Source organism: Maylandia zebra, linkage group LG8 (assembly GCF_041146795.1).
Source record: "Maylandia zebra isolate NMK-2024a linkage group LG8, Mzebra_GT3a, whole genome shotgun sequence".
Classification (NCBI taxonomy): Eukaryota; Metazoa; Chordata; class Actinopteri; order Cichliformes; family Cichlidae; genus Maylandia; species Maylandia zebra.
In genome coordinates this window covers 15,730,794-15,757,998 of record NC_135174.1, presented here as the reverse complement: position 1 = coordinate 15,757,998, position 27,205 = coordinate 15,730,794, and the positions used below count along the sequence as shown (strand labels likewise).

At 39.3% G+C, this 27,205-nt stretch overlaps 1 protein-coding gene across 1 annotated transcript; it reads right to left on the bottom strand.

Annotated features, from left to right (window-relative positions):
• Positions 1-3,392: 3,392 nt before the first annotated feature.
• On the bottom strand, positions 3,393-23,948 carry LOC101486785 (alpha-tectorin). Its single transcript, XM_076887866.1, has 25 exons — positions 23,876-23,948; positions 18,578-18,589; positions 18,423-18,440; positions 17,500-17,615; positions 13,652-13,930; positions 13,456-13,551; positions 13,147-13,312; positions 12,496-12,896; positions 11,830-12,406; positions 11,155-11,738; positions 9,784-10,336; positions 9,093-9,691; positions 8,513-8,670; positions 7,885-8,285; positions 7,522-7,718; positions 6,948-7,343; positions 6,577-6,860; positions 6,042-6,319; positions 5,804-5,923; positions 5,483-5,667; positions 5,202-5,362; positions 4,666-4,917; positions 4,338-4,497; positions 4,134-4,236; positions 3,393-4,036 (listed from the first exon to the last, which is right to left on the bottom strand). The coding sequence occupies exons 1-25, from the start codon at positions 23,946-23,948 to the stop codon at positions 3,906-3,908; spliced, it is 6,300 nt and encodes a 2,099-aa protein (XP_076743981.1). The 3' UTR covers positions 3,393-3,905.
• Between the last annotated feature and the right edge of the window lie 3,257 nt (positions 23,949-27,205).

The window sequence follows — 27,205 nt, the reverse complement described above, 5'->3', positions numbered from 1 at the left end:
CTAACAAGTTGATTTGTTCACATTTTCACATCTTAATTTTTAAGTGAAATGTGCATTTTGAGTTTATACACTATGTATATAAGGTGACCGTTTCCTTTTGCAATATTTTTGTGTGGTGTGTTTTTCTATGTCTTAACAAAACGGGAACAAAGGTGTCTTTTTACATGGTCTTACTGAGGTGATGCGAATTGAAACATGCATTTTTATTTTATTTTTTTTTATTTATTTTTTTTGGTAAGGGGACGGGGGGGGGGTTTGCTGGAAAAGCTTGAAAAGGGACCTTGAAAAAGGCGTATGAACCCTGACTCTAGCTATAGGATCTGTGCATGCGCAGCTCAGAAATAAATGAGCTCCGGCCTGAGCAGTACGCTAACTTCGGTGTCCTCTCTATTAATTCGTAGGTACTGACATACAAACTTTTATGTTACCGAATTGGTTCCTAATGTCATGTAAGTTGAGTAGCAACTGTTCGGCCATATTTTGAGATGATTGTGTTGATGTTGTTTTGTGGTATTATGTTGTAATGAGTATTGTTGTGTCATCTGCATAATGCTATAATGCTACGTAGCACTATAAGTATATGCTATGACGATGGCAACCTGCGACTTCAGAAAATGTGTTGTAGTGTTTGTTTTAGTGTTAGCCAAGCAGTACTGAGTACATGTGTTAAGGGGAAAGCTTTTCGTTGGTGAAACAACGTTTGCAGTCGTCTGCCGCCATGTTGTGTTGCGTTCACGGGACGCCATGTTCAAAAGTAATAGCGTATATGGCGCGAGTGTGGGGAAAGGTTGTGTGAATGTGAGATGGGTTATTTTGGTGTTGTTATGCTTTAGCCATGTTTTGTTTAAGTTGTGAGTATGTAAAGTTATTTTGACTTAGTTTGTATTTATTTTACTTTTGAGAGAATGCTATTTGTAACTTTATTTTTGTTTATGAACTCTGTTATTTTATGGGAAGAATGCATGGTCTAGTGTGATTTGTATTGTGTATATATTGCAGAAATAAATGAGCTCCAGCCTGAGCAAGACGCTAACTTCGGTGTCCTCTCTATTAATCCACAGTTTGCTCATACTTGGCTACGCAGTGCTCTCTAGCCTGTGTGCCGCTTGCTGCCGGTCCAGATTCCCCTAGGTCTGGTGCCGGTAACACATGCTCAATCATCCAGGTAAGTAAATGCCCAAAAGTTGATTCTGTTCATCTGGATGTAGCGTCTTCAGTGGGAGAAACGTTTTGTCACTCATCCAAGTATTCAAGATACCATAAGTAAAAAACAAAAATGTGGGCCTTGTGCAGGTTGCGCGGCTCCTTTTGGGTACATTCCTCCTTTCATTCTTTCATTTTCATTTACTGAGAAATGAAACTAATATCAATCACATAGTAATCATAATCATCACATAATCTTTGCAATTTATCAGAATAAACAATAGCTTTGATAGGAATAACATGAAATGTCCTGGCAGCAATGATGACAATGGGATGTGGATAATAATTGTTTCTCTTATGTATTTAGGTCAGCAATTATTGCACAGCATTAGCCTACTTAGAGTAAGAACAGGTTTAAAGCTGTGTGCAGGCTCAACCTATTCATTACTCCACCATCAAGTTGGCTTTCACCCAACCCAATAATTCCTGGCTTCCGTCAAAGTTCACCCAGTGCAGTATTTACACATCTACAGTTCCAGCACTCATATAATTAAGATAAGATAAGATACCTTTATTAGTCCCACGAGTGGGAAATTTCATGTTAAGGCTGCCGACCTATTGCACGCAATGGCGGCGCCATCTTACCCTCCGACCATACATACATTACACAAAAACATCACATGGGGAAGACAATTAGAAACTGAACGTGACATTGGTTGCTTCACTTACAGTGCTTGTGTTGAAATCCTGAGAAAAGTTCAACTTTTCAAACACCAGTGCATGTGCTAGCCACGTCATGGAAATATCACGAGAGAGTGCGACAGATAACTGTTAAACATAATCACCATGTTGTAAATGAACAAACTAAGTAAAAGGAAATTTGTCAGGCAAACACACTGCCCAATATTCACATGGATCTGTGGATTCACATAAGTCATTGTGAATCTTGCCTTCAAATCACAGCTACTTTTCTGTTAAAGTATTATGAATGCCACAATCAAAACCTCTTCATGGGCAAAGCATCATTTAAGCAGGTGGGTCTAATGTTTTTACTCCTGTAACTGTAATCCAAGTTGATTTTCCCGGTATTTTCCTTTCCTTCATGAGTTCTTGATTCTAATAATTAACCATAGTAAGAATTTGTGGCCTGAATTTGTGGTGACAGCCCAATTTTTGTTGAGCAGGGAAGGAGGAAAAATGTCTTATAATAAATGCTATCAAGCCAAGCCTCGTCTTATTCTTAAATATGTCATTATGTCTGTCAGGTTTATATTGTCGATTGTCATTTATGGTTAGAAATATCTACTCATATATGCTTAGAAGTATATAATCATTTGTAGATTGAAAGAATGTCTCATCCTAGGAGGTCTGTAACAACTCTGTGTAGCATGAAGAGGGGGGTGCGTTCACTCCTCTCCAGAGTGTTCTGGCATAGATCACACACCTCTTGGGATCATGAGCAAGGTTTTATCTTTTCTTGCTGATATATGGTATAGCAAACACATCTATATCTGTTTTACTCTAAGTGCCTTTTGTTTAGATGAACTGCTGGACTTCCAGACCACACACACACTTACACAACGCACAGGCAAGGTACTCTTTGTGTGTATGTAGACGTCATATGTTAATGAACCTATGTATATTCATGTAACCTCAATAAAAAAGCAGTGTTACGGGGGAGCGGACGAGAGCGACTGGGGTCAAGCGAAGGAACGGCGTTTGTCCAGTTCTCTCCCGTTCACGAGAAACAAAAACAACTTTGCCTACTCGTCTTGCTTTGCTGTGTAGTTAAATTGTCTTGAACGTTCCAGCGAATAGGTTTAAGCTACAATGTCTTAAAGGTAACGCTTGCAACAAACAAGCACAGATGCGCTTAACAATCAATGAGCAACAATTAAAACTATGTTATTTGGGTGATCATTCCTACTCTCAATTTAGAATCATAAGCACAAATGTTTTAACAGATGAGTCACTGATTTGTGGAATTGTGACAGCAAAGATTGCATATTGTGCACAAATACCTTTACTCCAAAAATAAACATGGATAAAAATCTATAACAGTATTGCGGGTTGCAGCTGGGTGCTAAAGATCAACTTGGCCTTCTACTTCAATAACAGAATGACTAAGTGAGACTTTATTCAGCAACACATTTTACTGTATGATCTTACTGGAGATAAAAAAAATAGACATTGTTCATAATCAGATTTTTATTACATATTATGAATGATTTGTGATACATTTAGGCGATTATTCATTAACTTTTATTTCAACTGATAAAACGAAGCAAAAATAGTAATCATGTTATGATATTAAATTGTAGCTCAAACAGTAGGTACCCAGTTTATTGTACTTCACTTTGTACTATCACTTTATTTTGTAAATCCAAAGTAGTGTTGGTTGCGTTTCTGAGAGACAAGTATATGTGCACTAAATACTTTATTTAATCCTTGATTTGCCCTTGATTATACATTATTTTTAATTATGATGTAGATTTAATTATAAAAATCTCACACAGAAACCAAGAACAAGTTAATCTTATCAACAAACAGTGAATGCAACAAGGTTAAAACTTTAATATCACACATATTTTATCCCATTTAGATTTAAAGCCAACTTACTGCAAACCTTACCACAACTAAAGAAACACTCCTCAAGAAAGACAAAGACAACACTCCGATGAAAAATACCATTTAGAAGTGACTGAATAATGAATGATTTTCAAAATATGGATCATTTTTGATCTCCAGAGTTTTGGCAGTTTCTAGACTGGAATTTTGGGAGCAAACCGTTTGACCAGCAGGGTTACCAGCATGCTGGCTAGGATCAAACTGGCCAGCAGGGCCAGCAGAGGTGTCACCTGGCTTTGGCCACTGTTTAATTGCATCACTGGGTCTGCAAGAGAAGAACCAAAGTTTACATTTACTTTATCCGTGAACTTTATGTGATCAATAAGAGTGCAAGGTGAAGAGACATGAGAGCTTCAATGTACCTCTGCTACCTGGCCTTGAAACAAGCGGTCCAAGTGAGATGGATGAAGTGTCATGGAAGGATGCATCCCTCCGAACTCGCCTGTGGTAACCCGGGTAACAGCGCTGAGAGAAAAAAATGTTTATAGGCTTCTGCAGATTTAACAGTTTTTAAATTTATTAGGTAAAAATGAAAACCAATAAGAATTTAAAACAGTGGTACGTACAGCTGTGCAATTGTTGTGTCTCAAAAGACACAGGTGGACATTGCAGTGAAGGTAAATGGATGAATAGTTGGTAAAAGTGAACATCCTGAAGGAGAATCGGGCCTCAGTAGAGATGCCGTTCTGAATCAGCTCTACCGTTCCATCGGCTTCATTGGGACACCTGGAAGACAGGCAGACGTTTAAATATCCCACATTATAAAGCAAAGCAGCAGAATTCATTATGAGGAAGAATTGGAGAAAAACCGAGGAGAGGTCTGTCTGGGGCTGATTCTTTCAAGTTTTTAATAAAGTATACTAAGACAAGGTGACACTGCAAACGTGCTCTTACTCTGCAGTAATAAGATCCCAGCGGACGGGGTAGTTTGGCATGTTGACTGGTGTGGCCCAGCAGGAGTCCAAAATAGTGGAGATCTGGCTTTGATCCACTCCTTCTGTTCTCACCGCCACATATAACCTCTGATCTATTTCCATTTGTATGTTTGTGTCACTGCTGAAGGGGAAGCGGAAGCCAGGGTCCTGGAAGGGGATCATTCTCATGCTGTACTGTCCTTGACCGGTTGCAATCTTCTTCCTAATGATGCTACAAAAAACATAATAATACTACAAATGAGTTCATTATTAAATGATGAACATTATTAACATGCATGAATATCAAAAAGTGTAATGTTAATGTGCGGCAAAAATGACGTTCTCATTTTCATGTTTTTATTTTGTCTCATTGTCAGTATTGTGATCTTAAAGCACTATCTTTCAAAATAAGTTCCCAAAAGATGCCTGAAGTGCACATTTAATTACATAAAACACTGGAATATATAACAATCGAATCTAAGTATTGTATATAATGCATAGGAGATGTATTGTTACCTTTCTACAGGATTGATGCCCACAGCCATAGACAGGGCCTGATTCAGGGGGTATTCGCAGCAGAAACGCAGATTGATGCTCCTCTGGCGGCTGATAAGACTTCCATGAGGATCCACAAAACCCTGGACGATGTTCTCATACATGAAATGTGTTCCGTTGCTCTAAAATTAAAAAAACAAAACATTACAAATTGAATATGATGTCATTTATAATATAAATGACAAAACATGACATGTATAATAACAGTGACTATCCATAATATTTTGGTTTTATAACTGTACCCTGAGTGCTGTCCCACACAGATGGTTGTCATTGTCAAAGTGGAAAACCAGTCGACCATACTCAAGAGTCCCATTGCAGGATTCATCTCGGAGATGGAGGGCATCAGAGTGAAAGCCAGCCTCAAATAGCTGACAACGGGACACGGACATGGTGCCTGAACTACTGGCACAAGTGATGGTTGAGTCTGTTAATACAAGTTTAAAAAGAAGAATAAGAAAACAAATAACTAACAAATCCCATTTTTCTTGTACAAACTGCACTGCAGTACCATTGCCAATGACCCAAAAATAAAACAAGGTTTAAATAGGAGCTTCCTTCACCATAGCTTTCACTGTTGCCTCGGTCATGGTGTTCATCACAGAAGCAGCCATAGACACCGTCCTTCTTACCACACCACTCGTACTCTGTGCAGTCCAGCTGTTCACATGGGTCTGACTCCTCTGCAGAAGAAGAGTGACAGGAGTACAATAAAACAAAGCCAATCTTTCAAGAAAAACCTGTTAAGCTCTATCAAAAGACATCAAAAAGACATCACTTAATTATCCAGCACAAACTTACCACACAGTAAACCAGAGCGCCAGTCAGGGATGTCTAGCCCTAGAACAGAGCAGGTTTTCTCATAGGCTGAGACAGCAGAACACAGCATGCCATTGGCTGGAGTGTAGAGGCAGAGGTCATAGACACAGGAAGTGAAAAATGGCTCGGGGTCAGAGTGCAGGTGACAGGCTCTGAATGGACCGGTGGTGTTGGTGATGACACTGCAGAGTTGGGAGTATTCTTCTCTAAAGGTGCAGTCATTCAGTCCATCACCACTTCTTTGATCAGTAGACCCACATCTGGAAAAGACATTATATGTTTAACACTTTGGGAAATTTTGTGTACTTTGGTAAAATGTCCTGTACATCTACACTCCCAATTCACACTCAACACAACGGTACATTTATTATTTTTACTGGGATGTAATATATATGCTGTTGTCCTTAAATGTCCATAAAATCTTCTCATTCAAAGCAAGACATTATGTTATATGAGTTGATGAAGGTCAACAAGACTCTATTTTTGGAATGTCCTAAAGAAGTTCCAAACAGCTCACCCTGGTTGGCTTCTTGTTGACTTCCAGCTCTGTCCAAAGTCATTGTCATTTTGTGCCAGTGTGCCATTGGGTGAGACTTTGTCATCCCCAGAGTCGCCATTGAAGTTTCCACACATACCTGTGACTCTGTTTTGACGGTTTTGGGCGATTCTTACCAACAAAGTACTCTGGCCATCAAACTGGACCGCCAGGTCAAGTGCATCGACAACTATGTAGCTGCCTTCCCTTACCACCTGAGCTAAAGTTCTTGCAGAGGTGGGAAGAGACACTTCTCCACTATTTACCTAGAAGAACAAGCGTTATGAGAGACATGCAAAGTACCTGCTGTGAAGGTGTTCATATGAGCGAAACATAGAAAGCTTAGTATTTACCGTTACTCTTTTATTGGGTCCGATCCTGATGTGCACACTTTCTGGATGATTTGAGAGGTATATGTCCACTGCAGACACAAATGACACACGGTTGTTTCCACGGTGATTGTTGGTGGCTATCACCTGAAACTGGGTTTCATTGGTGCCATGGTTTGTGCTCTCAGTGATGATGTAGGAGCAAGTTCCCTGGAAATGAGCCACTGCTCCATCAAAGGTGATGTAGTGTGGATCCCCCCACACTGTGCAGGTGGACATGGCATCGTAACAGCCCAGCTGGCTGTCTCTGATGGAGCACTGTTGTGCAGGAGTGCAAGACGAGGCAGAACATCGCAGGTCATTTGGAGCGTGACATTCACATCTCTGTGAGCAACCGTCTGTCCAGAAGGACTCGCCAGCCTGTGTGAGAGAATGTAACAAAAAGAGGAAGAATAACCGCAGTTTATAGTAAAGCCTACCATGTATTTACTGTTGCCAAGCTGTCATTGTTAATTATCTGCTCAAATCATTTATGCAATTAAAACCTTTAAACTATATCCCTCTTTTATATAGCTCTATGGTTCTTTGTAGAACTTACATTATAGTAGAATCCATTATACTGGCAGCCACAGCGTTCCACTGGGACACAACTGGTTCCACTCCTGCGGTAGCCTTCGTCACAGAAACATCCCTCAGAGCAAGCCCGTTCACAGGTGGTATCATTACTGCTGGCACAGGTGTGGCCACAGTCAGTACCACACAGCTCATAATGGCTGTTGGCTGGACAGTCCAGTGCTAAAAAATCAAGAAAGCAAAAGATGGATGTCAGGTGGTTAAAAAAAACAGTCATGAAACTTAGACACCATATTTCAACACACTTACAAAAACAACAACAAAAAAGAAGCATTTTATTTTCTTGTGCTTGATACTATATCAGCAACACAATGGCAGGTTCACTCACCGCAGGTGGTATTTTGTCTCCAAGGGTAGATTCGAACATTAGCAGACTGACAGGCTCTAACATATGTTTCAAGAGCCCTGCAAAGGAGGTCATGACCTCGATTTCCTGCCACACACACGTCAAACACACAGTCGTTGAAATATGGTGCACGGTCCACCTCCTCGTGGCAGAAACTGAAGGGCCCATCAGCTGCCTGGATCACCTCACATTGATCTCTAGCGGGCTGTTCATTGGGACATCTCGGACATGATGAGCCGCATCCATCACTGCAGGTGTAGTTTCCTGGGACCTTCCAGGCTCTCCCAAACTCATCTGGAGATGCGACTGTTATTCCAGATGGGGTGTAGAAGTCATCATTTGAATTTCCATTGAAGTTTCCACAAAGTCCACATGTTTTTCCCCTTTTGATGAGAACAGTAAGATAAAACAGATTCATTGGTTTTACTGTGGGGAGGATTATCAATCTTATGGGACACCCCAAAAGACCATTCTGAGCCAAATAAAATCCTGTACATTCGAATTATGTTATAAAAGTGTGGTAGTGCACAACTATGAACACTTTTAAAGGTGTGAGTGTGTGAGTAATTGCAACACCAGCTGATTTTGAGCGAAGATGAATGGCAGATACCTGTAATTTGGAGGCACAGTGATAGAAACTGTACTCCATCCATCGTATATGACGCTTAAGCCAAAATCAGTGCGGACAATTGTTCGAGATCCACTGGCAAAGATAGATACTCGACTTCCATTCAAGAGAATTGGTACATTCTGTGTTATTCCATTTACCTGGGACATTGGAAGGACAATTTAGGAAAGCCAAAAATATTTAATTTTATTCATATGCCCTTTATCCGTAGTCATATGTCAGCACTAAACAAATGTAATAGCAGCACAATGACCAACAGCAATTATTTACCAAGGGTCTCTCACATTTGGTTATTTTTTATTACTGTCCCTACAAGTGTAAGTGATAGCTCATTGTTAAAAATAAATTCAGTGAGGCTCTCTAGTGAAGAAATTGAAGTTTCCAGACTACTTTCTCTTTAACATTCCTTTACAGCAATTTTTTGTTGTCCATTTTCTAACAATACTTTGCAGTTAAGTGGAGGTCTCTCTCATGGTAGGTTCATCTGCAACTGTCTGTGGCTTTAAATTTTGCTTTTTATAATGTAAAATATGAGTAATTGTTCAGAAACAGTTCCGCTCACCTCTACCATACCCCTGTTGTATCTTGACATGTGCACATGATAGCCCCACACATTCACGAAAACTTCTGCTGTGACTGAAACTGGCAACCCATTCAATGCCTCATTCTTAGCTTCCACAGAAAACTGATTCAGCTCATCAGTGGCATTACAAAGGGTCACCAGAACATAGCGACATGTTCCTTGGAAGTCATAAGCCTTACGATCAAAGGTGAAATAGTGAGGGTCTCCAGAGGCAGAGCACGTGGCAGAAGGGTTGGGATGGCAGCCAAACTCGCCCTCCACCACACGGCAGGACTCCTGGGGCCCACAGGAGTTGGGAGTACAGTGGACGTTCCCTGTATTTCCGTTACAGGTACACAAGCTCTGACATTGTTCACCATCCCAGAACTGCTCACCACTTTCGCGATAGCGTCCTTGATGATAGCATCCACAAGATGTTGGTGGAACACACTGGTCACCATTGAGGATAAAACCACTGTTACACTGACAGCCCTCCTGGCACACACTATCACAGGTGAAGGGGAAAGAGAGGCTGGGGCAAGCAGAAGGACAAGAGGTTCCACAGAGTTCATAATGGCTGTTTGATGGGCAGGTTAGTGCTGGAGAAGAACAAACAGGTTAACATATGAAAGCATTTTTAAACATTTGGAGATCATGGCTAGAATTAATTCAAAAACAGTTGAATGCTTACCACAGCCAGTTGCATTTCTCCATTGTCCTAAGGCAACACCCTTCTGTTGACACATTAGTGCATAATCTCGTAGGACGTCACACAGAGTTGATGCTGGATTGTTAGAGCCCCTCATGATCTCCACACATACATCCACCTGCTGCCTTGGGTCAACCACAGACCAACAGGGTACAAATGGCCCATCTGGTGATCTGAGAATGCCACAGTACTGACTAGAATTAAAATCGGTCCTAGGATCATGACCTCTGCTTTCCACACAGTGAGCAGCCAGAGAGCCAACTCGCCAGCTGTCTCCAAAGTCCTGAGAACTGTTGACCAGGACACCGTTGGGTGTGCGGAAGTCATCATGCGGACGACCATTGTAGTTACCACAGAGTCCACCCAGTGAACCGCTGTAGACACCAGGAGCAGTGACACGGACAAAGTGAGGCCAGACTGTCTGCACAGTTACACCAAAGGAGGTGCGAATGATGACACTGCGCAGGTTGCTGTAGAAAATTTGGATTCCATTGGACCCAGCACTGAAAGGCAGCCTGATCACCTGACCAGCCACCTAAAAGGCATTAAAATAGTCAGTCATAATAATTATAATAACACTTTTAAGTAAAGACCATTTTGTTAATGATGTTTCCATCTGTCATTTCCCAATAAGTCCTAAGCTTGGTACTTATTGTAGAATGTAGTAGATAATATTTTTTTTTACCAAACAACCAGTTTGGAGCTATTATATTAGATCATTTTTATTTGTAACAATTTCCAGATTGACTCTTAGAGCTAACTGGTCTTCCTTAATGCAGCTCCAAAACTCTGCAACAGCCTTTTCTGTCTATCTTACATCCTGACTGTTTTAATTTATTATGCTTTAAAGTGCCAATTGTTTCAAATGCTTCAATATACACCACTATAATCAACATCTGTTGTATTTACTATACTGTCGTACTATAAAAGTGTCATACTATAATGATCATATGGCAGCCTGTGATGTGATGGTCTGTTTAAATGAAGGAGTATATCAGTAGGACAAATTGATAGTTAGTTAAATAACATCATACTAAATTAAAAAGTAAAAGTGAATATAAAATGAATAATTTTGGTACACTATAAAGGAATTCATTCTTATAGGGGAAAAAAGCAACTCAAAGCTAAGTGACAGTATTTAAAGGTAACCTTTCCTATTTCAGATTTTCTGGTGTAATATTCTGGTTACAATGAAAACAACAATGTAGAATAATGTCCGCATAAGTACAGAGTGATCTCTACTTAATGATTCTCTATTATTAGTAGCTTATCTGCTTGTGTCAACTTTTTTTTGTGTCTTTCATTATGACACATTAATCTACAATGACTTTCAATTGTATTTCTGTCATTTACCTGAACTTTGCCGTTTATTTCCATCTCAATTGAGACCTGTGTCCCCTCTGCCTCAAACTTTAGCACATTGGAAAAGCCTTGCTGGTTTCTTGGCACTTTTTCTGCTGTCACCGTGAAGTTTGGGTGACTGGACAGTCCCATAACTTTGGCAAGTGTCAATTGACACGCCCCAGGATATTGGTATGTCAGTCCATCAAATGTCTGATATGACCCTGGGCCTCTGATCCAGCATGTTTCATAGCTATTTGGTCTGCATCCTCTTTCTCCATCCTCCACCCTGCATGATTCAAATGGCCCACAACCATGAGAGTGGCAAGTCATGGAGCCATAACTGCAGCTACAACGTCTCCCACAGTTTTCATCTAGTATTACAGTTTGTCCAGAGCGGTAGTAACGGCCCTCAAAGCTGCAGCCACACTCGGCATGAGGGACGCAGACCCCACCACTGAGGATGTAGCCTGAATCACAGATGCAGCTTTCTTGCACAGGGAGAGGACAGTTGTGGGTGGAGTTGGGATTGAGACAAGTAGCTGGACATCCTGTGCCTTCAGACTCAAAGTGGCTGTTGGCTGGGCATGGGATTTCTAGAAAGAAGAGGAAAAATTAGATTTTAGCATCTGTGGCATTTTAATAAAATTATATTTTGAAATAATTATTAAAAATGTGTTAATATACCACAAAAGCCGGTTCTCCTCCAGCTTTGCAGCCGAATATTATTTTGTTGACACTGACTTGCATACACACTTAGGGCTTGACAGAGAATAGGTCGGTACCCTCCTCCTACACACAGATCATACAGACAACTGTCCGCAAAGGACTGTGGAGGAAGTTGCTGATGGCAAGCAGCAAAAGGTCCAGAACTACTGCTGAGGATACCACAGTGGTCAGTGTTGCTGTACAATGCTGTCTGTTGTGCAGTGCAGCCAGCACAGGCCAGACCTCCACACTGTGCCTCACAACCAGGCTCATCATCCCCTGATGCTCTCCAGCTGTTAGCAAAAACCACATCAGAGCTCACAAGCTGGCCCTGGCGTGTGCGAAAGTCATCTTGAGGTTGATTGTTGAAGTTTCCACAAAGACCGCATGTTGTATTCTGATAAGTGTAGGTCAAGCTGATCTGGACATAATGATTTGTGTCATAAGACACCACTAAACCAAAGTCAGTGCTGACGACCACAGAAAAACCTGACTCATAAACTTGCACGGTGCCATTGCTAAGGGAGAATGGAGTGGATGCAAAGTTCCCATTAACCTGTAAAAACACCAGCATACAGAAAGAGTAAAACACACATGTCACAAACACATATCACCGTAAGTTTAAACTTGATTCTTATTCCATACCTTTGCCTGACCACGACGTCCTTTGACAAGCTCAATTGTGTCATTGTAGACATGCACTTTTACCAGTCGTGTCCAAGAGACTCGAGTACTGCCTCTGTGCTCATTTTTGCCTTCTACTCTGTAGTAGGGCAGTCCACTATTACATTGCTCAGAGAGAACATAGGTGCAAGTGCCCTGAAAGTGGAACACTCGGTTATCAAAGGTGTAGTAATGGGGATCACCACTTATGGTGCAAGTGCGTCTCTGCACTGTCTGGCAAGAAAACTGGAAGGAAGTTTGCTGGCAGATCTGTGAAAAGGAGCACGGCTGGTTGCGGCACTGCAGGCCTGCTGAGGTGCATGTGCACTTCTGTGCACAGGTCCTGTCACTCCAGAAGGAATCACCAAGCTGCACTGGTAAACCTTTGAAACAATAGAAAAATGAATACTTTACATTTTTTTACTTCAACTTGAAGAGATTCTTACTACTCAAACAGTGTTCATTTTTAAATTTTAGGATTCATTTTTGTTTATTGTTTTCACAGAGTGAAGATCAAAAAATGAAGGGCTAGAGAGGGGGATTGTCATTTAATATAATAACATTCTTCTCATAGAATTCTCGTAGAATTTTGATCAGCTGGCTATGATGATCGTTCTCTAGCTCAGATCTTACTGTTGAAAGTACAGCCTCTTGATCCATGGTCTGTCCTGAAGGCCCAGCGACCGGGCACATGGACATTGCTGCTGAGACGGAAATTTGAGAACTGTCCTGTTGCGTTTCCTGAGAATGATCCAGGGATGGAAAAATGGTGAACAGAATTGACTGTGTCATATCCAGCCTGAAAATGACATGTCACACTGTTAAAAATAATTGCATGGTTATTTTGTATTTACATATCCCTGCATTTAACTTAAAGTAAGAGATGGCCACAAAAACTAAAAATATATGTTTTTACTATATTATATTTTAAATGGTACCAACCTGTATAGAATATGCTGTGTAGGCTATTTGCCCATAGTTCATCAACACAAATGAGTACTGGCCACCCGATATCAGGACAGCTTGGACTGTTGTTTGCTGAAAAAAAGCAACTTCTTGTTTTTAAAGTATATATATTCATAGGTATTATAACCCTATGCTTCATATTGATTGCATAATTTAGTAAGAGGTGACTTACTGTTCCACTCGTTGGAAAATAGGCAACCTGATACCAAGTTGCAACAAAGACCCAGTTTGCATTAAAATTGAGTCCTGGAAAGTATTGATTAATGTCCTGTGTAGCTTGCTGGAGAACACTGCCGCTGGTGTATTGGTTGTAGTAGATCTGACCATTTCCTCTGTTGTCTAAATCTGTCCAGAATGGAGCGATGATGTCTCTGGATCCATACATTGGAAACAGTTGCGGGGTGTAGCTATACCATGGTGCGTCAAAGGTCAGATGCCCATTGTGGTTTACCTAGAAAATAAAAACATTCTTGTAAGTCAAAACCAGTATAAATTAGGTATCAACTGTAGGCACTTCAGACACAGGTGTTGATCACTTGTTATTAAAATGGTGGATCTGATATCACTGTGTTGGTCTTGTTCCTGCATCATCATAGTAATTATGGTCCAGGATCAATATTACAACTGACCAGTCACGTTGTTGTAATATTATGTCTTTGTAAGGAAATGTAAGGATGTGTATGTAATGTAAGGAAAAACATTTTAATAAATACATTGTCAGGGTTAAGTTTGCTGTTGGCCAAATTTATGTTACTTGCTGATTTGCTAGTGATAGTTTTTAATAGCATTAGCCAGATTCTTGACTAATGCGAACTCAATTTGCAGACATGCTCATGATCAGTTGCGATGTTGGCCCTGGACGAGCATTATTATGATGATATAGGAACAGCACCAACACAGGGATATCAAATTGTACCATTCAAACCTATACTATACCTGTAGCGTAGTATAAATAAATAGAGGAAACAATAATCACTCACTGACGGGGTAATGAGCCAGATTCACAAAGATGAACAAAATACTTTTGACTCATTAAAAACATTAAATCTCAAAATATAAGTTGATATTTAAGTACTCTATACCTAGTTTGCAACTATGAAGATAATGTTAGCTTTGTGCTTGCCATTCCTCATATTTTAGGGGTGCAACGATACACAAAATTCACGGTACGGTTCGATATTTTTTCGATCCAAAAAAAAATGTTCATGCCTTTTTAATTTGTCATTTATTAAAATTATAAATATATATTTTAACTTAAAAGTACAGTTTTTAAATTTAATGTTGCTGAAACAACAAAGTAATAAAAATTAATAAATCTATCTGATCGAGAAATCACTCATCTTTGGAAAAGAGTTTATTACAGAGAAATGGCTCTTTCCAAAATAAAAGCTATACTATACGCTTCTTCTGGGCTATATTCTCAGCAGCATATTAAACATATCAGGTCCCCATAAGGAGAATCATGTGCTAACAGCTGTCTAAATGACTCGGGTAAAGTTTGTAGCATGCGTGCTTGTTGTTTTTGTCTGCTTCCACTTGTCTTTGCACTAGGATGATGTCGGAGTAAATGTGCAGTCATATTCGTTGTGTTCCCACTAGTGCTGTCAGCGTTAATCTCGTTGAAATGACGTTAACGCCACAACACAGCAAATCTCTGTTAACGAGCTACCGCGGATCGCCCCGTGCGTGGGGCTGGACGGCCAACACGTTAACGAGCTAACTGCGCTAACGCACTAGTTCCCACCAATGTAACTGAGCATTGCGTGGCACATCCAACATACTGTTTTACTTTAGTCCATGACGCGCTTACCTTCAGGGTCATACGTCACATGAAAACCAAAATAGTTCCAAACGCCAGATCTGAATGAGGGTGGGGGAGGTTCAATTTGCCATGTTGCAAGGAGAGCTTAACTTCTGTCTCACTAGCTTGCACTGCGCTCAGTGAATCTGCGTTCGACTACTCCGCCTAGGCTGCACTATCGAGCGCAGATCCACTGAGCGCTCAACACAGACAGCATCGTCAGAAGGAAAGTTGATAAAATAAATTTAAAATTTTGTATTGTTCGATACATATGCCTACCGAACCGAAAGCACTGTATCGAACGGTTCAATATCGATACGAGTATTGTTGCACCCCTATCATATTTATACTAGTTTAGTTAGCTGGAGATAAAATACCATTGCTCGTTTTCTGACTCATCCATATTCCAGTATAAGAGATTGCTTACTGTTAAAATGCTTTAGTTCAATGCCCAGAACAAACATGAGCTAATTTGGCAAAAACTGGAATTTTACTTATTAGTGACACAGTGCAAATTGTTTGAGCTGATTTTGCCCATAGATTACATGTAAAAGATAAATGGCCACACTGCAAAGCTTTAGCGGGTAGTTCTGACCACTACTATCTATGTGTTATAAACCAGCTGATGATAAAGGGGTCTATCTGAGAAAGTAGATCCACCCTAAAATAAACATTACAGATCTGCATTAGGATCTGCTTGTGCCCAGGTGAAGTAAATTTCATCATTAGCTGGTGATCGCAAAGTTCTATGCAGAAGACCAATACCCTGTCAATTTTTTTGTGACCGCATGAACTCATCAACGTAAACACAATGGTTCACTTAACCAACTTTGTCTCCTACAGACAGAATTCAAAGACGTGTACCAGAAATAATGTCTAATTTTTATCTAGAGAATACTAGGAGTTTTCTTTCTTTCTTTTGTTTAACCTTTATTACAACTTTTTGGGGCGGAAGTTTTATTTTTTTTGCCTGTCCCGTTTGGTTCTTTAGACATCAAAATTTTTGTCTGAAGGCCAACAAAGATACCCTACAGATTTACTTTACCAAGTGGATCATCACGGCCTTACCATAGTGGTCCATTTGATCCATCTTTGTTGTTGTTATTTATTTATTTTATTATATTTTTAGTTGTTAAAGATGGGACAGACATGGCTGGGGGATAGGAAAGGGAGGAAGGAAAAGAAAAAAGCTAGGCCTCCTTCCCAGAGAGGTGGAGTCTAAGTCCCGACCTGACATAGAGACACAGACATACAGGCACACACAGACACAAACATGCATTCCCTCCCTCATGCACACGTACCAATACTCAGCACTCACCTAACGTGAAGACAAACACTAAAGGACACTGTACACACAATCACAACCCCCAACCATACTCTATATCCCAGGTCCAGGTGCCCTCGCCCCACAGGGGGAAGCCGCACCATCTTGCACTGCAGTCATGTATAATTAACTGTATGCAACAACAAACTCTGACAGCACTTTAATAGTGTCTTTAATAGTGACTAAGAATCACTAACAATTTGGTAACCTATTGTGATTCATAAAGTAAGCTTTTGGTGGAAAGGAATGACACCCTGCATTAACTTGCTACCTGATGTGGGGATATGCAGAGGTGGCAGAAATACCAAACAGTGTTTGGTCTCCACACGTGGCAAAAGCTGAAAGATGTTCAAAGAGTGACCTGATGCACACATAGGTATATATGCACACATTAACATGTGGGACTCTTACTAAATAGCTGCCTTTGTCAAACTATGTGAGTTGTCCCCTGGTGGTCACTAGAAAAAACATATATTTAAGGAACATATTGCGAGCATTGACTTCACTTTCAGACCCAAAAGCTACATCCAGCCATCTTTTTTTGCAGTCTACGATAAATCATCACTGCTGTACAGCTACATTTTCCTTGTAAGTAATTATTGGTCCTACATTCCACCACACAGAAGCATTCAACTATTTTTATGTATTTTGGTACTGGATGAAAATGACAAGTCGGCAAGTAATTTTGAAATTGAACATACATTATTACTTTCATAACAGCGAATTTTCTTTTCTTTTTCTTTTTCTTTTCATTTTCTTTTTTAAGCATGTACAATTCAGCTCTGTGGTTGTAACTGATTTGTAAACCGGAGAATGAACATTTTATACATCTGCATTTAAAATGCAGATGTATAAAACAAAGATGTTTGAGTTTTCCAAAACATATTTTACTTACATAAATCTGATTATATGACTGTCCAAAAAACAGGAAAGCACGCTGTAGGACAATAAGAGGAGAACTTCCATCGTCTGAACGAGCACTTGTTGTTCCAGATATCGGATAGAGGGTACCTTAAAAGAGTAAAAAGGGGATTTGCCCCATTATGCTGCAGTTTAAACACTGTATCCTACAGATACAGTGTCTTAATAAATACAACCCCAATTTCAAAAAAGTTACTGTCAAAAAGGTAACTAAAAACACATTGAAGTTATTTGCAAAACTCAGAAACTTCAATGTATTTGAAATTAAACACACAAACAGTTTGAACTTAGAACTGTACCATTAAAAAAATATATTGGTTCATTTCAAATTTGATAGCAGCAACAAATCTTATAAAAGCTGTGATTCTAAAAAGGAAAACATGAAGGAACACTTTGCAAATCGTTGTTTAGATTCCAATTCCATTACTTTATTTTGGAATTGGGGTTGTACAGCATGAAGAACCAGAATAAATCCTTTTGAAAGCATTTTGGCCTGTCATAGCAGGAAGAGTAAATCAGAACACAAAAACAGAACACTATAGAACTAAAAAACAACAGCCAACAAGGAGGTGGTGGCCTCAGACTGAATTCAGATCTGATTATTCTAAAAAGCCACCTGATGAGATAACTCTTATATTAAAATCATGTGCAGCTAAAATTTTGATGCCAGAGGAAAAAGTTTGGATTACTGTTAGTGTTTTCTGTTCACTTCTTTTTACATGCTTGTCTAGTGGCAGCTATATAATATAAATATAATGTAATATAGTTGATACTAATAATAAGTAAAGACACTATATGTGTCTAATACACAAGATTCCCTCTAAAGGTGCTTATTGTTGGAATCAACAATGCAATAAGCTCACTTAAGTTATAATTTAAAGAAGTATATTAACTCACCTGATGTCACAGGACCTGCTACAACAGACAGATAAATAAATACATAGATACATAAATACATATATACATTTGAAAGAATTACATTTAAGGCTACTCAATATTGTAAGTATGCACTCAGTAACTTAAGTTTTAATTAAAGAAGTATGTTGACTCACCTGGTGTCACACCTGTGATAAAAATATAAATGAATACAAACATACAAGTTCACATACATAAATCATGAGTTTAAAGCTACTTAATTAGGAAACAGTGATTATAGTAGTTGTCAAAGTAGTCTTTGTTGTTATCGACTGGTATAATCTCAAACTATTATCGATTAACTATTTATATTATTTGATAGTAGATAGATCTCCAAGAGAATGTTAATAAATTATAGAGAGGTGATCAAAGCTTTCACTTACTTGTTGTCAGAGGACTCACATGGCCTATCACAATAAGCACGTGTTTGAATACAAATCTGAGAATCCTCACATCGTTAATCAATACAACAACAATAAATCATTAGGCTGATTTTATTTAATACTCACCTATAATCACCAAAAGCAGCAAAAACAATAGGGTTTGACCCGCCATAACTCAAACTCAAACCTGCAGAATGGATATACATAAATAAAAAAGTGGGTATGCAACATGTATATGTACATAATTTGTTAAGTAGCCTATAGGGCAGAAGATGTTTTGAAGTTTAAATGTTGATGTGCACTGAAATACTCTCAGCTAATAATATAGGCATTACTGTGCGATATTAGTGAAATCTAAACATATCTTTATAAATTTCAGCATACACATAATATAATAGCACATAATAATAATATAAAACAATCCCAGAGAAGTCTGAAAATAATTTTAGTTTAACCTCCTAAGACCCGAACTCTTCCATGGTGTGCATTTTTAATTTCTCTTTGATATTTGGGCATATTGGGGCCAGATGAATGTAAAAACAAAGAATTACCAGATTTATTTTTTTTTACCTTATTTTTGTTTTCAAGAAAAATAAGAGCCACATATGAGGATATTCGTTTAAAATTTTGATAGAACAGTAGCAGTATAATGTCCTCATAAGTGGATATCAGGCCCATGTAGAGCAAAATTGAGTATTTTGGTCTAAATAACCCAAAATGTGATGTCCACATATGTGGACGCCAGGTCCTAGAAGGTTAACCAAAATAACTTAATTACCTTGCCACGTCTTCTTTGGCTCATATACATCTCATGTGAAGCAACAGGACTCCCTGCAGCACTGCTTTTGTACTGCCAGCACTGGCAGAGTTCCAGTAAATGTTCTTTGTCTTACCTCTAATGTGCACGAGACACTCACAAAGAACATTGTTTCCTCATAGCAATGAATCATACTTTTAAACATTCATTATAATAATCTCGAGTTATTGTGCACATTAAAAAAGAAGAAAAGGAGATGTAATAATGTAACAAAGGCCTGAGTAAGGAATTGTGGGACAGTATTTGTTTCAGATAGGCTATTCTTAGACAATTCAAATCTATATCGTTTAATCTGTCAAGTAAAAAAAAAAAATGCAAACAAAACAAAAAAAAGTTCTGTTTTTTCTTTTTGTTACTTTTTTTTATTGGTGTCAGTAACAAGTTGCGCTTCAAATCCCATCTGGAGGTCATGCAACACAGAGCACCTGTATAAAAAAGCCCAAAGCCGACTGTACTTCCTCAGGAGGCTGAGGTCTTTTAACATCTGCAGGAAGCTCCTGAGGATGTTTTACCAGTCGGTGGTTGCTGGAGTACTTTTCTATGCTGTGGTGTGCTGGGGGAGCAGCACAGCAAAGAAGGACTCATCCAGGCTGGAGAAACTGATCAGGAGGGCTAGCTCTGTGGTCGGCATGAAGCTGGACACTCTGGTGACAGTGGCAGAGAAAAGGACATTAAAGAAACTGATGGACATTATGGACAATGCCAGGCATCCTCTGCACACGGCCATTAACAACCAGAAGAGTCTGTTCAGTGACAGGTTGCTTCTCCCAAAGACAAGAACTAACAGACTTAAAAACTCCTTTGTCCCACACGCCATCAGACTGTTTAACTCCTCTCTGGAGGGGAGAGGGAGGGGAAACAGGAGGACAAAGGAGGGAACAACTAAGCTGTAGTGCCTCTTCACCTCACTGTGCAATACCTTGTGCAATACTTTTGTAAATAGTCAACGGTGCAATAGACTCAATACTTGAAATGTGCAATTCACTTGTATTTTTATTTTTATTCCTATTTATTCTATTTATCCCCTTCGTATATTTTATTTATATTGTCTCTGTATTTATATATATGTGTGTGTGTATAACTCTGTAACTTCGGTCGTTGCTGTGCTTTTTTGGAAATCGAATTTCCCAGAGGAACCCACCCGAGGGATTAATAAAGTTCTATCTTATCTTATCTTATCTTATCTCTTATCTTAAAACTATTGCAGAGACTGGTCTACATAGTTTTGGTTTTGTTTTCTTGGTTTTAAAATACCACATCTTCTATGGGAAATCTGATTTCAACACAATGTCCGAGAACAAAAAAAAAACAACAAAACAAAACAACATCAGTCATGCAGAACAGAAAAAAAACCAGAAAGGTGTGCCTAACCATAGCACATACGTCTATGTCAAAGTTGTTAACTAAAACTAAACTAAAACTAGATATGAGCAAACATTTAGTTAACTAAAATAAAAACAAACACTAGACTCCAAAATGTTTGCAAAATAACTGAAATAATACATGGAGCTGAAAACTAACTAAAACAAAAAAAAAAATATAGAGGAAGTTGTATTATTTGTTACTTTTGTAAAAATTCTATCAAAAGGCTTTCATTGACATGTTTATCGAGACTCTGAATGTCACTACTATCAAAAGGTTCTGTATTTGCATTGTAACATTTTCCTAAATGTTGCCTATGACATATACCATACATACAGTAATCATTAAAAAGACTAAAACTGATGCCGACAGTAATAACACCTAAAATTAAACATTTTCATACAATAAACGAGTATGTAACCTGACTTAAAAAAAAATTTCAAAACAGAATTAAAATAAAAACTAATTAGAATATACAAAATTAGAATACCTCTGACCTATGTACATGTAGTTCAGTATTTCCTTTTTCCTCTTTATGAAAGTGTATAACCGACCACTTTTATGACTAATCCCTTTACGGTTTTTTGTTTGTCTTTTTTTATTTTGTTTAAGTTACTGAGTTTATTTAGAATCCTAGAGTGGGTCATAACTCTTAATGCACAAAATTTTAATTACCTGATGCACTTACAGTTTTTTCTGATTGCTTAAGCACATTTTTTGTAACTATTGGCTAATTTTGCAAAACTCTTCACACAAATAAGAAAACCTGTCACCCAATAATCAAAACATTGTAGTTCTCTTGCAAAAGCAAACACAGCTAGATTAACTCCTCACACCTTCGTAAAAATGGTGTTTCCGTATCAAACAGTACACACAAGCCATCATCTACTAAGCACACAATGCGCCAACTGCACACTGATGGTATGAATACAAAACACTTCTGGCTTTTGCTTTCTCTGTGCACAAGGTAGGCTATGTCAGTTTGAGCTCATACTTCTGTCATAGATCCATAAGCATAGAGGGATCCAAACTTCAAGTACTGGTGTTTATTCAAACACATCAAAACAAACACAAGTGTTTATTTCCAAGTATAGGATTATTTGCAATCGCCATAATGACTATATGGGTTACTTGGTCTGCAGTGAACATGCTTCCTCTGCCCCCAGCATCTGGTCATCTAGCAATTCTGTAAAGTAACAATTTCAGTATTTTTACATCAATGGTATTGGTGTGTTTCTCATTGGCATATGGCAGTGCTACAAATCTTTGTGCAAAGTGACTGTACTAACCGATTCTCATTTCAAGATGTCCTTATGGTACTTGCTACAGTGTAGCGGCTCGAGTTAGGCTGGACCCGTTGGCCAGCTACCCTCAGGGTCATTCCACGGTTGATTACATGGTCCACTATTGTAGCTCTGATGTCATCAGCAATTCTATTTCTTACTCTTCCTACCCTTCCTCTCCCCCCTCCTCATCCTCCTCTCCCCCCTCCTCATCTTCCTCTCCCCCCTCCTCGTCTTCCTCTTGCTCCTCCTTGTCCTTGTCGTCCTCTTCGTCCTACTTCTTCACCTCCACGTCCTCTTCCTCGGCTTCCTCTACTTCTCACTCTTTCTGCTCCCTCCATTGTACTCCGCACACACAGCTTACCTGTATTATAGTGCTTAGGCAGATTGCAAAGTGAACTAATTATCTAAAAAAGTTTTCACATGTGAAAGTGTGCCAGACAGTTGGCAAATTAGTGTTAATGATAGCCATACATGTGTATACTTTTGCTAGGAGTGTGTTGGAAATTTGGTAATTGAGTGTTGTGCAGTGAATTGTGCCTGCAGTTTTGCAAAGTGTGTGTTACAAAATTGCAAACTGAGTGCAAAGCAGTTTTTGTGCTTTTAGTTTTGCAAACTCAGTGAGTGGTTTTGCTATAAGTCTGAATAGTTTTAGAGATTGTGCTACAGGAATCACAGTTAGGGTTTAAGCATTCAGAAAAAACTGTAAATAATCAGGCCCCATCTTATCTTAATGACCTTATAGCACCATATCACCCCATTAGAGCAATTCGCTCTCGCACTGCAGGCTTACTTGTTGTTCCTAGGGTATTTAAGAGTAGAATGAGAGGCAGAGCCTTCAATTTTCAGGGCCCTCTTCTATGGAACCAGCTTAGAAGACACCCTCTCTACCTTTAAAATTATGAACTTTCCTTTTTGCTAAAGCATATGGTTATGGTTAGATCAGAGGACCCTGAATCCTCCCTTAGCTACACTGCAATAGATGTAGGTTGCTGGGGGATTCTCATGAGTGTTTTTTCTTCAGTCCCCTTTTTCACTCACTAATGTGTTTATACACCTCTCTGTATTTAATTATTTGTTATTTTTCATTTCTGGCTGTCTTCTACAGCATTTCTTTACTCCTGTTTTCCTTCTCTCACCCCAACCGGTCGCAGCAGATGGCCGTCCCTCCCTGAGCCTGGTTCTGCTAAAAGCGAGTTTTTCCTTCCCACTCATAGGGAGTCCGTATGATTGTTGGGGTTTTCTGTTTTCTTTGTATTATTGTAGGGTCTTTACCTTACAATATAAAGCGCCTTGAGGCAACTGTTGTTGTGATTTGTTGCTATATAAATAAAACTGAATTGAATTGTTCCAGGAGCCCACTTCTCATCCGTGTGTCCCAATCCTCAACACTTGACGCAGACCTTGTTAATCTGGTCGACATCCAAGCTGGTATGGCTGGTATGGCTTCAGCTATCTTTCTCTTACTTCATATTTTGAGGTATGCCAACAAATCTGCAGCAACTGTGCGATGCTGTCACATAATCTCTGGGTAATGTTTCCAGCATCTTGAAGAATTAAGGTAGTTCTGAAGGCAAAAGGGGGTCCAACCTGGTAGTAGCAGGGTGTAACTCTGAAGCTCTCCTTTTATCTCCTTGAAGTACAGAAAGGGGAAACCCTGCATTATAAGATGAATATTAATTATAGTTTACTGAGGGCAGTGCTGTGTCTGCCTTGTAGAGGCAGGGCTCTGCTGTAATATCACCTTTTGTCAGCTTCACGTTGTGCCTGAATATCTTCTGCAGCCTTCTTCTGGCCCTCTACATAGCTATAAAGACTCAATGACTCTCCACCACCTCCTTCATTTCCTGACACTGAGCAGAGAACTCAGAGTCCTTTTCATAGCTTGTCTTTTAGAAAAAATATCTGGTAGAGGGAGCAGTCTGTTTCTCCTGATGTCGAACATGTCCTTATGTTAACAGTAATGCTGTTGGGACAAATGTTCCCTAAGACATTTTCATTAACTGGAAGAGACTGGACTCGAAAGCAGCACTGGTACCGTTCTGATGAGCAGTTTGACATTCAGTTTATTTCAATTACCTGGCATCCACGCTAAGGCAACTAGGTTTGGAAACACAGATTTTTCTCACAGTCGAAATGCAAATTTCAAAAGCAACAGATGGAATCTGTGTTGCATTCTGATGATTGTGCTGACATACATCACACCTGTCTGTTGGCTCACTGCAACACAACAATGTAAAGATTTTTATCCACATACCCACGCAAACATTACAAAGGCTGCTCAGCAGGTGACTGGCAGAAATGTAAAACAAACATGCATACTTACCCAACTTGTTTTGGCCCCATTCCCACTTTCATATTTTCATTTTCATTTTGTAAGAACCCATGTAGCAATGTGCAATGAGGGTTAGTGTATTCATGTATCTAATAGATACAAAATCACTTGAAAAAGAAACCTCCAAAGCAACTCACTCTGTGGGCAGTATTTACTTTTAAGGGAGTAACATTGTATTTTTATATATATTCATTTTCTTTTTTGTTGTTCTTAGTGTTTTAGTGCAGTAAAAATCAGATAAGAGTAACATGAAAGTTATTTACCTTGATTACACACACACGGAGGATTGGGAGTGGATAAATACTATTGATGTGTAACAAACTGGACATGAATAACTTAAGCTCATTATATAATATTACACTGCAGTATATTTCTAACTAACTGCAGCTCATTCGCTTTCTCTTGACAATCTTTTCTTTAAAGATATAACTTATATTGGGGTCAACGTAAAAGAAAGACAGAGGTGAAATTTAAAGGGGGGTCGGAGCTGTCAAATCTGACATAGTATTTGAATGCAAACATGTGATATTTAGAATCCACATGTACCAGTATCTTTACCTGAATGCTACCAGTACAAACAAAGGCACTAGACTTTTAAGCATAGTTTTAAAGACAAAAGGTTTTTACGAATGTTTGACCTTATCTGAAGAGGTCAGCGGTCCGAGGTAACATCTTTAAAACTCCCATATATCATTCACTATATGTTGTCAGTACAGCTGCAGTAAGAAACGGTTTTTATTAGCTTTGTATAGCATTATTGTCACTGTGACCTTTAGATGAATCCCCACCAGCCCTTCAACATGGAGACAGCAGCAACTGCCTGGTCAGCTGATCTTTGATGTCACCCATTTATTACTGGCCTCAACATTTGGGCAAAAATCTTGTAAGCACTCCCAAACTCCTACTTCAGTGGGGCCCTACAAGGGGATAATCCAAATGTGATTTTTTTTTTTTTTTAATAGAAATAATGGGATTTAAGAAAGAAATCTTTTTGTAAGTATCAGGGACATCCCAACATCACACTCTGCCTCTTGATGTCAGTTTTTATTATGACTTATCTAAGCTTCTAACATCTGATGTAGCTACTGATTGGAAACAGGTGCCTTCATATCGTAGATCCTTACCATTATAATGTCCTTTTGTTTTAAGCATTTTGTCACTGTTAACTTGTTTTCATCTTTATGTTTTTACTAATCCGTCATGAAATTCATCTTGAAAGGTGTTATATAAATTGAATCTTACTTTAGTTTACATCCCTTCTTCTCCAGTCAGCCTCTGTTGATTTAAATCTCAGCAGTGTGCTGTCTTTCTGTCAATTAAAAACTTTCGCTGGTGCAGCCCACCTCTCATTCTTACATCATCCTCATCTCCCATACACGTTTCCACCTTCTTTCACTCCACCACAGTGAGTGTTAGACTCCAGCAGACCTGTCTTACTCCGCTCTGCTTCATCAGAGTCTAGTTGCTAATAGTTTATTGCTCAAACTCTTTGCTTAATTAAATTATGTCCACTTGTTTCAGTGATCTCTCTACTTTTCTTTTACACTCTCCAGTCGCTCCTATTTACTGCAAACTATGTCAGAGGTGCACACACTGCTGCACACCTGCCCGAATTTCAGCCAGTTTGACTGTGGTTAGGGTTCTTTGTCACCATGTTGGATTTTTGGAGCCAGAAGTAACTAAATTCGGACAAGAGGGTGGAGTGCTAACATAAGGGATCTTAGCAAATCTCATTCATAAACTGTACATATGAAGCCCACAGATACATCCAGCAGAACACTCAGTGTGTGCTGCAGTCAAAATTAGATGTCCATCAAAATTCTTCAGAAGGCACAAACATCATAATTAAAGAGGAGCGGCCATGGCCCAATGAATTCAAGTCAACGTGAACTGTCAGAGTTGCCAGTCTTCAATTCAATTCTTCAATGTCAATCAAAGCAGTCGGTCCCTAACTGTCAAGCCTTAGAAGTATAAATAATTGAGGAAAAAAAAGTTCTTGTAAATGTAAATGTTCTTTTTTATGGTGTAAAGTTGGGCATTGTGACGTGGGTTTCAGTAAGAACTGATGTGCATTTGGCGCCACTGCAAGGGAACAGCCCAGGAACTGCAGTTTTTGGCCCTTGTTTGACTAAAATCCATGCATTTATGCATTTATGACCACTGAATTTTTTTTTAAATGCTTATTATGTTTAAGTAAGTTTTTTTTTTTTACTTGTTACTTTTCCTGATGGTTTCAAATATAAATGTAGAAAAAAAAAAAACACTGACACGTCTTCCGAGGAGGAAGCAGAGTCTGGGGATGAGGGGAATGACCCGCCAATTTCCGGGGGCGAGGTCACTGAGGCAGTTAAACAACTCCTTGGTGGCAGAGCCCCTGGTGTTGATGAGGTCCCCCCCGAGTTCCTGAAGGCTCTGGACGTTGTAGGGCTGTCCTGGTTGACACGCCTCTGCAATGTTGCGTGGAGATCAGGGGCAGTACCTGTGGACTGGCAGACCGGGGTGGTGGTCCCCATCTTTAAGAAGGGGGGTGTGTTCCAACTACAGGGGGATCACACTCCTCAGCCTCCCTGGGAAAGTCTATGCCA

Excerpts from the sequence above, each read along its gene's own strand:
- LOC101486785 (XM_076887866.1), bottom strand. The coding sequence starts at position 23,948 with ATGCAGGGTTTCCCCTTTCTGTACTTCAAGGAGATAAAAGGAGAGCTT. Across the intron at positions 5,924-6,041 it reads GCGCTCTGGTTTACTGTGTG|AGGAGTCAGACCCATGTGAA; the intron begins GTAAGTTTGTGC and ends CTTCTTCTGCAG. Across the intron at positions 4,037-4,133 it reads TTCAAGGCCAGGTAGCAGAG|ACCCAGTGATGCAATTAAAC; the intron begins GTACATTGAAGC and ends CTTCTCTTGCAG.